At 45.2% G+C, this 12,266-nt stretch overlaps 1 protein-coding gene across 1 annotated transcript; it reads left to right on the forward strand.

Moving 5' to 3' along the window:
• The first annotated feature begins 27 nt into the window (after nt 1-27).
• FAM161B (FAM161 centrosomal protein B) lies at nt 28-11,861 on the forward strand. Its single transcript, XM_036913231.2, has 9 exons — nt 28-236; nt 2,378-2,697; nt 3,439-3,986; nt 5,528-5,874; nt 6,367-6,494; nt 8,374-8,538; nt 8,769-8,868; nt 9,956-10,098; nt 10,791-11,861. Exons 1-9 carry the CDS (start codon nt 183-185, stop codon nt 10,924-10,926), a joined length of 1,941 nt encoding a protein of 646 aa, XP_036769126.2. The 5' UTR covers nt 28-182; the 3' UTR covers nt 10,927-11,861.
• Nucleotides 11,862-12,266: the final 405 nt, after the last annotated feature.

Raw genomic sequence — 12,266 nt, forward strand, 5'->3', positions numbered from 1 at the left:
AAAGGGACGAGACCAATCAGAAAGCGATCCTAGGCTACTTGGGCGGGATGAACTAGAGGCTCCCTGGGAAGAGGACTGGTTCCTGGGAGCCAATCAGAGGTCAAGGCTAGAAAGAGGCGGAACTTGACCCGTGTAGCCCCCGCTGCTGTCAACGCCGTTTCTGTCTTTGCCGGGTTGATAAGATGACTGTGGGGAGCCCCGCGGGAACCTCTGGCGGCGACCAGCAGAGCCAGCAGGTGAGGCAAGAAAGAGAAGGGGTTGGAATCAGCTTTGTGCCCCGGAAAGGAATCCCTGAAAGTTTGACGTTGCCTTGGCGACAGACGGCAGGGCGTGTCGGGGAAGGGCGTGGGATTGCTGTCGGCAGCCTTGAGACCCGGAGGCAGAGGCGGACTCCGGGACCTGAGAGGCCTGAGCCTTACGTCATGCTCTTCATACAACCGTGGCGATGGCCCTCAGTTTTTGTTTATCCTCTCAACTACCCTAGCACTAATAGTACCATTCTTGTCCCCATTTTGTAGAAGAAAAAAACTGGCACAGAAAGATTCAGAAATTTGCCCCCAAACCCACAGACATTTAAAGTAGATTGGTGATCCCTCGGGGCTGGGGGTGGAGCGGTTAGAGGGACCGTGAGGGGTGAGGAGAAGCGCAAGGGTTGGGAGGGTTGGGGAAAAAGGAGTGACTGCGAAATGGTGTGGGGTTTCTTTTTGGGGTGATTCAAATGTTCTAAAATTGTACTGATGTTTGCACAACTCAATGAATATACTAAATCCATTGTATTGTACACTTTAAATGGGTGAATTGTATGCATTGTGTAGTATGTGGGTTATATCTCACTCATTTAAAAAAATAAAGATTTTCCTAAGATCACGTGCTCTTCAGTAGCAGAGCAATGCATACTCTTGACTCAGAATCCAGTGTTCTTTATAGTATTAGAGCCGGACCTAAGAGAACCCAGTATAACCATCACCAGATGTCAACTGGAGGCCTTCAGCAGCCTGCCCCAACTGGTTTCCAGCTGCAATCAGCCTACACAGTCTGATCCTGGCTCCACACCTGCCTCGCTAAGGATATCTCATGCCACTGTTCTCCAGCCACACTGGCCCTCTTTCTATCTCTCCAAGGGTCAGGTGTGTTCCTCCCTCAGGTGCCTGCCTCAAGGCCTTTGCATTTGCTGGTCCTTAAACTGAGACCCCCTCTTATCCCAGATCTCAGCAAAGCTGGCTCCTTCTCATCGGTAAGGTGTCAATCCACAACTCTTCCATGGTGAAAAACTAAAAACCAGCCCAGGACTGAGAAATTACAACTCAGACTGTAATAGACATAGACAATGCCAGCAGCAAGTTCACAGGGCCACACCGTACCTGCAAAATAACTAATACCTCCTTATTCTAAATAATTGTGCTTACTTAATCAATTACTACCCAGCCCCACTTTGTTCTTGTCACCTTTTGAATAAAAATTGTTCAATCGCCCACTTACAAAACTGCCCTCTTCTTGACAGCATCCACCCAGAGTCTATCCCTGTGGCCCATAACCCTCCTCAGAACCATTCAGGGCAAACCAACCCTAGAAATAGCCACCCACATACACACCCTCTTGCTGAAAGCCCTCACCTGCACCCCTCACCAAATCCCCTATAATTTTCCGTGGTGTACTGTAGCAGATTAATAAACCCAACTGATTAGAGGTACATTCCTAGTGATCTTTATCTGATGGGCTTTTATCAACAGAAAAGCTTCCTACAGATACTCTGTTACTCTATAATCTCATAGTTTTGTGGCTTTCATTGCATTTATTGTATTGTGTGTCTCTCTTCATTAGAAGGGAGAGTAGTGACCTTATTTGTCTTGTTCTCAGCCTAATGCCCAGTGCACATTAGGCACCCAATAAATATTTTCTGAATAGAGTATTTAAACCTGGTTGTTCTTTCAGCTAGACCATGTTCTCTCTCCTATTAATTATCCATTCCTAGTAACAGAGTGGAAATTAGCTAGAATATGAAGAAAGTAGAGGTATAAACAGGGGAAGCAGGAAAAAGATTTGCACAAGAAGGAAAGACACAAGTAGGGCAGGGCCCAGACTGCGGCCAGGTAGGATTCCGTAGCGCACGGGGCAGACTGCAGGGGGAAGAGCAGGCGCTGCAAATGCTCTCTGCACTGCATGAAGAAGGGAACCAACTTTCACTCTCTGCTTCTCCTTCCGGCCCTTCAACCAAGCACATCCTATATACCAATTTGTAAAATTTCTTTAAAGCAAGGTACACATATCTTTTTGTTCCTTCCCAGTTTCTAAATACAAAGGCTTATTTAAAGTGAAGTCATGTTTTGAGTACATTTGAAATTATAGTTTGACTCATTTCTATTCTATTTCATTTTAGATATTTCCCCCCAAATCTTCCTCAGACACAGAGGCAGAAGAAGTGCTCTCTGGGGATGGGCTGGTTTTGCCCAGGGCTGGGAAACTTGATGAGTTCCTCAGCCTAGAGGAGGAGACAGATTCCACTCCTGACTCAACTGGGAGCTTTTATGAGACCCTGCAGGTACTTAAGCAGAAAGGCAAGTGGTGCCTGTTGGAATCCATCTTTCAGTCTGACCCAGACAGTGATGAGAACCTCTCTGAAGATGATGAGGACCTGGAGAGTTTCTTCCAAGACAAAGGCAAGGGGAAGCTGCAGGTCCAATACCCGCCGTCTCTGAGGTAAGGCGCTGCATGCAGTTCAAAAGTCGCCTCACTGCACGGCTCTGGCCAAGTTATGCCACAACTCTGGGCCTCATCTTCTCCTTCAGTCAAGTGAACACCACTTCTGCCAGTTGCCACTTACTCAGGCTCCAGGCTCAGAACCAGCCTTTGGATCCAAATGTGGTCTAATTCCTACCCAGCAGTCCTAAGTCACTTTAGCTAACCCTGAGTCATCTGAAGCTTTGGAACTGATTAAAGAGATGACTTTACCAAACACAGTACCTCCCTGAGAACGACAACTTGGTATATTTACCTTGACCAAGCCCTATTATGTGTGTGTGTACTTCATCTCATTTTTAATTTATTTTCTCCTTCCAGTGACTCTGTAAGCAGATACTGTTTTTGCCATTCTACAGAGAAGGCAATTGAGGTTCCCAGAGAACCCTGTTCAAGATCACACAGCTGGCAATTGTTTGAAACAAAATTTGAACCTAGGTCTGACTCCAAAGCCCTGCAGTGCTCCACTGCACTGTTTTCACTCCCATATGAAAACATTTTAGAATGCAAAGTAGCAATTCTTGGATCAGTTCTGAGAAGAGACCTCCTGTGGGAAAGAGAGGGCCTGCAGGCTTAGGGGCCGAGAAGCTACCTGTGACCTGCTGGAAGAGAGGACTGGGTTGGAGTGAGAGAAGGGTTCGGGAGGAGAGGGGCCTCCTGGTGGCCCTGGCCTCCATGCACAGAGATGCTTTCTCCCCCTAGGTGTGACTCCACAAGGCGCTGCAGTTCCCTGAGCAGCCTTTCCTCCGACAGCCCTAAGGTTGAGCCCCAGTCACCCTCAGGCTCCAGGACTCCCTCCCAGCACAGAAGCGGCAGCTCCTGGGCATCATCCATCACCGTGCCTCAGCCGTTCAGCATGACGTTGCGTGAGGCCCGGAAGAAGGCCCAGTGGCTGGCTTCCCCTGCTGCCTTTGAGCATGAGAAGCAGCAGGCCCAGAGACAGGGTCAGGAGGAAGCTGAGTGCCACAGGCAGTTCCGGGCACAACCTGTACCTGCACATGTCTACCTGCCCCTCTACCAGGAGATTGTGGAGCGCAATGAGGCCCGCAGGCGGGCAGGGATCCAGAAGAGGAAGGAACTGCTCCTCTCTTCCTTGAAGCCCTTCAGCTTTCTGGTGAAGGAGGAACAGCGAAAGGAAGCTGCTCAACAGAGAGAGTTGGGTGCCACAGCTAAAGTCAAGGTCCCCAAGAAGGCTACCAGAAAGATCCCCAGGTCCATTCTGGAGCCAGCCCTCGGGGACAAACTCCAAGGTAAGGTAAAGACATCCTTGCCACCTTGCTACCTCCTGCATGGGGTATCAAGAGGTGCTGTGGGGATTTCATTAAGCTCAGGGGTCACCTAGCTTGGAGATGTGCTGTTCAGGTGGGCCCACTCGCTTCTGGCTCAGGGCAGCCAGGGGATAGGGCAGGGTCTAGCTGCACAGTGGGAGAGCCCTGCAAGAGGTCCTACAGCGCCCTCCTCCTGCCCAGTTTGTCCTGTTGACCTCTCTCAGTGAGTGAATGTGAAGGCCTCCGCAGCACAGGTGCAAGTCAGAGAACCACAGAGACTTCAAGGACTAGTTTAGGCCAGTGCCAACCGCCCCTAAGGAAGCTCCCAACCTCCCACCCCCCATCTGGGTGAGATACATGTTTCAAGAAGTAGGGCTCCATTAAGGGACACAGGCCTCTCTCACTCATTCAGAACATGTGCCATGCTGCAGGCATTCCATGGTGAATAAACAGATGTAGGGTTTGTGGACACGGAGGAAGACAGATAATAATTACAAATGTGATGAGTCCTTTTCAAGGATTAAAGGGGAAAGCTTGAGGGTCCTCAGGAGCATATAGCAGTGGTGAGAAGGAGCACTTAGGGAATATCCCCAGGAAAGTGAGAGCCGAGGTTGACCCTGAAGGATGAACCATGGTTAATTTGGTGAAGAGGGAGGAATTGTGTGCCAGGTGGAGAAAATAGCATGGAGATAAGAGAAAGCTGAGCATGTCCAAGGAATGGAAAGGCAGAGGGTAGAGAGAAGTGGGACTGGGAAAGGGAAGGCAGGCACAGCCAGCCTAGGGGCTTGTAGGCCATGGGAGGAAATGTGGACTTCATCACAAGGGCACTGGGGAGCCATTGATGGGTTTAAGTAGAGCAGCTCGTGGTCAGATGTGTAGTTCAGAAAGATGGCTGTGATTGCCCTGGAGGTGACAGAAAGCAGAGGGGCAAGACTGGAGGATGTGGATCTGCAGGAAACTGTTTCCACAGTTCAGTTGAGAAATGGTGAAATTACAAGCAGGGATGATGAGAAGAGGCTGGACTGGAGAGGGGCTAGGAGAGGCAGAACATGGGACCGATGAGATGAGAGAGGGTGTGAGAATATCAGGCGATGGCGTGGGCAGTGGGTAGATGCCAGAGCTTTACTCCAGAATAGGAGACCTGGGAGAGGGCAGGGGACCAGCCCATTCCTTTTACTGTCTCTGTAACCTTAGAAAGTGCTAAGTGAAAACGGTAGCTGCTTCTGCAGCCTGATTGGCACATGGCAGTGGTGTCTGGTCGACATTTATTAATGAGTGCTCCAGAAAAAGAAAAAAAAAGCAAGCTGATTGGTACTGCTTGCCATTTTCCGTGGTATAAATACTCCTATCCTGATCAATTTCAAGCTTCCCACATGATGTCAACTGCTCACAAAATTCCTGAGAAGTTAGCAGTTGTCTCCAGCACACTACTGTTAAGTGTTTTATTAGAGAGTCAACATTCTCCAAACCTTTTGGTATGAAGTTGGTCCCTTCTCACCCATCATCACCCTTCTTCTTCACAGAAGCTGAGCTCTTTAGGAAAATTCGCATCCAGATGAGAGCCTTGAACATGCTCCAGATGGCCTCCTCCCCCATTGCCTCCTCCAGTAGCCGAGCTGACCCACAGCCTCGCACAGCCACCCGAACCTGGGAACAGAAGCTTGGGTTTCTGCAGACTGACTTTAGATTCCAGCCTCATGTGAATCCTGCCATCCCTGACTATGAGGGTCTCTACAAGGCCTTCCAGAGAAAAGCTGCCAAGAGAAGGGACACCAGAGAGGTGACTCACAACAAGCCCTTCGTGCTGAGAACCGCCACCCTGCATCGCTCTCAGCAGCCCTGTGATGCCGCCACCTCAGGACGGAGGAGGGTGAGCCCAGGCAACTGCAGGAGGGCCAGGGCCTGAGGCCCCAGTAAGGGAGGAGTCAGGTCTCAATGGAAGGCACTTCTCATGACATTTTTCTTTTTTAAACAGTGGCTCAACTGTAAGCAGATGCACAATTCCTATAAACTTAAGACCACAAGAATTCTTCCTTTACTTCCCTTTCTAGAGGGAATTTTTCTAGAGAGGGTATTACAGAAATAAGTCCAAGCAGGTCTAGAAGGCAATGGAGTTGGGATCAATTGTTTTTGTCCCTGTGGCAATTCCAAAGAACTCTTCTCATTTGATTAAAAAACTTAAGAGACTGATATACAAGTCTTGGCCTGGTTACTAAGCCTGAGATTGCATTACCCTGCCTTAATTCCAGGAAAAAAGAGAAGTTCCTCAGTCTGACTAGGCTTTCACTGAAACTGAACCCTAGTTAAGATAGAAACTAACCACACATGCTGTCTCACCAATACCAGCCTTTGTTTCTTCTAGGACTCTCCACAGCCCCCTGCCACAACCCTGCTGAGGAGTCGTTCTCTGAGTGGACTTGCTTCCCTCTCTGCCAACACCCTCCCTGTGCACATCACAGATGCCACCAGGAAGAGGGAAACTGCAATCAGGTGAGTGGTCAGGCCACATGGGACTCATACTACTCATATCTTGGTGCAATGCTGGAAACCACCCTGACGTTGGACCTCCTCTGTTATTAGAGCCCTAAAAGGGTGGAAGGGAAATCTCTGATCAGGACAGAAATACGTGTAGTCCTCCACATTTAGTGCTGGAGAATACCTAAGCCATCACTCAGCAAATCTTCATGGGGGACTTACTCTGGACCAGGCACTATGTTAAGGCTGGAGATACCTTATGGAACCTATAGTTCAACATAGTTCCAGTCTCAAATACAGAAAAGCAAAGAAGTTACCGTGTTTTGTGAGCAGTGCAATGATGAGGGAATACAGGGGACTGTGGGAGCACTGGGCAGCCTAGGGCAGGTGTCTCTAGTAATAGATGTCTAAGGTGAAACATGATGAGTGAGGGGTTAGCAAAGTCTGGAAGGAAAGAATGTTCCAGACAAACAACAGGGGTAAAGACCCATAATGAAGGAGGAAGCCATTAGGAACAGGAATTCAGAGAAGCTGACCCTGCCACAAAGATGGGCCATACATTGCACAGATTTGAGATTCTCTGAGACTCATCTTGGGAACTATCAGAAGTCAGTCCTTATTTTTTAACTCTAACTGACCTGACTCTATAATGCTGTTCTCATGAAGGCAACACCCCAGCAAGGATTCCCCCACTAGGCCAGAGCTGAAGTCAGCAGGAGAGGTTGTGGTATAAGTACAAGCAGCTTAGCCCTGGGAGAGGACTAGCACCTTGGTACTTTCCTGTGGGGCTCTAGGAGTACAGGAGCCTACTTAGCTCTTTAGGATCCACAACTGGGATTTTAGAAATGTACTGAGAACCCGAGGGATACTCCCCTCCTGTTTCAGCCAGAGCTACTAAGTCAAGGCTAAATGCATCACTGTCCTGAGGTCCCAATAAGATAGACCTCATGAACCACAGGCTGGCCCACCTGGACATTCACATCTGCTTCCCAGCAATAGGGAGTTTGATGTATTAGCATGTTAAACTTTCATGCCTTCCTTCCTAATCTGTCCATTTAGGTGTAAATATCCAAAGGCAAGTCTTGATGGTTTTTTTTTTTTGGTATCATTAATCTACAATTACACGAGTGACATTATGGTTACTAGACTCCCCCCATCATCAAGTCCTCACCACATACCCCATTACAGTCACTGTCCATCAGCATTAGATGGTCTTTTCTTTTGGTAGAACTCTCCACAGTACCTGGTAGAATGATAGTTGCACAAAGTAAGTGCTGCAAGTTGCCCCCAAATTGCACAATGAAGGAGGCCTATTCCAGTTTGCTATAGAACTGCAGTTGTACTCTCAGAGGACCCTGAAACCAGGTACCTTCCAGCCCATCATTTATAGCGCAGTAGTCAAGGGCAGAGGCATGGGCATCAGACATTCTGGTTCTAATCTTGGCTTGCCCACTGGCATGCTGGGTCACTTTGAGCAAGTGGCTTTTCCTGAAGCTTGATCTCCTCACCTATAAAAAAAGGGGGTCTTACGGTCCTTACCTCACAGGACAGTTATGAAGATTATAAAAGATAATAAATATAAAGCACTTATTGGTGCCTGTCTGCACTTGGTTCAGCAAATGGTAGCTGTTGGAATTGTTTCATTTCCAGATAGGCAAGAAGCTGAGTGTAAGGATATTTTAACTCACGTGTTCCAGTTCAATCAACTTCTCTATGTCCATAGTGCCGGGAAGGCTTCATTTGCCAGTGCATTTAATGTCAGTCTTACTCTTTTTGGAATGCCAGTGTGGTAAATTACTCCCCTCATTTATAGCAAATACCAGTTTACTTTCCAGAGAGGTTATTAAGGTTGCTTTTGAATATGCCCATATTCTTTTTTTCCTCCCCGCTTTAGAAGTTCACTTGAAAAAAAGGACAAAGCAGATGAGAGTACTCAGTGGTTGGAAATGCACAAAAAGAAGTGTCAAGCACTGTCTCAGTCTGTGACTTTGCGTGCAAAAGCCATGGATCCCCATAAAAGCCTGGAGGAGGTGTTCAGAGCAAAGTTGAAAGAAAATCGGTCAGTGTCCCATGTATCAAAGAGGTGCCAGTCTTGGGATTCAACAGTTATTGGTCTTGAAAATGGAAAAATGGAGTTATTAGAATATGCTTCTGTAATTGCACAGAGTCAAAGATTTTGCCAGGCACTTAGGAATTTACAAAGTCTTTGGGAGTTACTCTGCTTAATTGGAATGAAGCATATTTTTGATTGGAAAAAGAATTTGTTCTAAAAAATCTTGTTAATTCCAGGAACAATGACCGTAAAAGAGCCAAAGAATATAAGAAAGAATTAGAGGAAATGAAGAAGAGACTGCAAACAAGGCCCTATCTCTTCGAACAGGTTACCAAGGTAAAACTAAACCATCATTCGTTTTCTTTCCATCTTGGCTGAAAGGGCTCTTAGAAATGATGAACAGTTTAATAATATCTTGGTATTAAACATTTCCTTGCAGCTCAGAAACATTCTAAATTTACCACTATCATCTTTCCCCCAAACAAGTGGAAGTTGGACTCAGGTGAAATCTCCCTGTGAAAGCTCTGGAGCTACTTCAACAGCCTTAGAAAGGCCAACATCCCAGGCAGCTTTTGGCTGCATCAGCCTCTGCAGATCCCTCTCCTCTCCAGAGGTTCAGACATTACTTGGGTTTCTGTAGTGACCTGGTTCTAACTGCTGGGCCTTCTCTGTCTTATATTCTCTGTCTTATAGCCAATGCACAATGTAGGCATTTCTGAGACAGACAGACACACACACACACACACACACACACACACAGAGTCTTGGATTTACTCAGCAACTCGCATTGTTCAAAATCTCTCATAATGACCTTTCCTATTTATTTTAATGTTTTTCGAGCAAGTTCATTCTCAGATCTCAACAGGTCTTTCACCACTCTAGGAAAAATACAAACTACTGTATGATTTTGCTCTGGAACATTTAAATTAAAACAAAAATAACTTTTTCTGGTTCACATGCAAATCGTCTATCCTGTTAGGAGTGTTACCAGTGCAGCTTTTTTCTATTTGTTTTATTTTAGTGTTCCTGAAGATAGTTTGTTGCTTTTAAATCTTAAAAATATTTTTAGTCCACCTTTATCATGTGGGTCTCACTTGGTCCTCCAAAAATCTGAATCCTTGCTTCTCAAATGTGTGGCTCAAATCAACAGTTGGCACCTCCTGAGAATGTTAGAAACACAGAATTGCAGGCTCCATCTGAGACCTACCAAATCAGAATCTGCATTTTAACAAAATCTGTAGGTAGTTCCTATGTACTTTAAGGCTTGAAAACAAGGCTTCAGGTAATTTTCATGCACATCTGTGCCCAGCACTAATGGGGGCTAGGGGTGAAAACTTTATGGTAAATATACAGATTAAGCAAGTAATTTAGAATTATCTGGTAATCCAAAAACAGCCATAGCAGATTAATTGCCATTCCACAGGACATTGCCAGGAAAGAAGCAGAACAACGGTATCGAGACACTCTGAAGCAGGCTGGAGTGGATGAAGACTTTGTGAGGAACAAGGGTCAGGGCACCCAGGCTGTACAATGGAAGGAGCAGTCGGAAGTCCATGACTGTCCCAGGTAATCTGAGAGGCTGCTATTGTCCTGCATCTCTCAATTTGGCATCCCTCCTAATGCCACTGGGAAGAACCTTTAGAATATCCACTCATATTTTGAGATCATAATCCTATATAGAGTATTAATCCAGAGATTTCCAAATAACACATTTAAATTTGGAATAGTGTACTTTGAATAAAATAATAGCATTATGTATCAGGTTTAGAATCAATTTGAAACATCATTTTTCCAGTTCCAGTTCCAATGCTATCAATCAAAAGTACTTCCACTTCACTTTTGAAGGCAAGTCATGTATATACTTTTACCCCTATAAAAGGATAAAACTGTTTTTCTAGCATTCTTTATTTTTTTTGGGTAATTGAAAGCAAAAACCTTTATAGAGCCACAATAACAGCTATAATAGCCTGAACAAATCAAAACCTTTCTTTTCTCCTCAGAATGGTCACCATGGCTTGTTAAAATATAGCACTCTTTACAAGGAATTTAGTACCATAGTATCTCCATTATTCCCAATTTTGTTTTGTTTCTGAAATCCTAATGGCTTCTCCCCGAATTCCTATCTCAGTTTTCCTCCTAGAAATTTCTCTTTACACCCCACATAAAATAATGAAAATGTTGAAACCATCCTTAAGCCTTACATAATGCTTTTTTAATTAAAAATGTTTTATTTCATAATGCCTTAATTTATTCTGCAGCACTCATGAAACTACAAAACCCGGTATCAGAAATCTACAGGATTTAGAAGAATCTTTAGAACAGCCTACAAGTCCCAAGGAAGAACTGGAGGCACTACCTTATGAAGTGCTAGATAATCTCAAATCACTTGCTTAATCAGTACACTTAAAAGCACTGCTTTTTAATAGTAATAAGCAGCTAACTTGGGGTTGACTCAAGGCAGGCAAAACAGGTTTTGAGTCATGGCTACTCTTGGAGAAATGAAAAGAGCAGGTAACGGAATAGTTCAGGGAACAAAGTGGAGAAGGACAGGATGGAAGGATCAGAGCTGAGTTAAGGGTTCTTGCTTTGCGCCTCACACTTAGCTACAAAAAAAAAAAAGAAAAGCAGAAGCCCAAATGCCTACAGGGGCTAGTAAAACATAAATGGATCAAATGAGCTGGGTACAAGGTAGCAAAAGATAGACACTGTGGAGTCTGCTGGAATACAGGCACAGAATTGAAGATCAACCACATTTTCAACAGAAGCCAGAAATTTGCATGTTGGCAACTAATTAAAAAATTGCTTAGAAATATTGTGTGGGCAAAACAAAACACCCAGAAGATATCAAGTTTGCAACTTCTAGTACAGAGTTTCTTCACCTCAGCACTTTTGACATTTTGGGCCAGATGACTTTTTGTCAGGTGCTGGGAGAGGGAGCTGTTATGTACCCTTAGCAGCATCCCCGGCCTCTACTCATTCAAGATGCCTTAGCAACATCCCTCTCCCTGGTTGTGACCACCAAAAATGTCTCTAGATGCTGCCAGATGTCCGTGGGGGGCAAAAATATCCCCGGTTGAGAACCACTCCTCTAGTATAAAAGTAAGGCTACAGAAAGTAAAAATTGGCATTTTAAGAATACAAGGAAGTGACATGAACACAATCTACTTAGCACAGGATGATTACGCATGTCATTAACAAATAAAGAACTTTAATCACTGTACTTAAAACAGCAGTTAATTATTTCCTGTTATCTGTTTAGAAAGTGCTACTGTGCATGTATATGCGTGTATCAGCATGACGTTCATTTTAAATAAATCTGAAACCTCTGACAGCCGTGATTTTCTACTAGTAAGTCACCTTGGGACACTTCTTCTCACCAATAAGATATTTTCTATCCATAGCTGTACAGACTGGATGAAAGCAAGAGGGCCTACTCTAACAGAAGCACCTTCCTCATGTTTTTTTTTGACTTTCTGGAAAAATTCAAAAGTATCTGGTATTATTGCCATTTTTTCCATACTCTGACACTGGTCCTTTCTGGTGATGACAGAATGATACTCTGGTAACTATGATAATTACCATCTGGGTTTGCTAGTTAAGAGATGAAGATGCTCATGTCATGTTCCCCAATATGACATGTAAAACTCCTGAGCTCAGTTTTACCACAGAACTAGTATCAAGATGGTACCACCCGCATGGAATCAAAAGGGAAATCAGTGCTATCTTAAAGGGGA

Source organism: Manis pentadactyla, chromosome 11, assembly GCF_030020395.1.
Source record: "Manis pentadactyla isolate mManPen7 chromosome 11, mManPen7.hap1, whole genome shotgun sequence".
In the NCBI taxonomy this organism is placed as follows: domain Eukaryota; kingdom Metazoa; phylum Chordata; class Mammalia; order Pholidota; family Manidae; genus Manis; species Manis pentadactyla.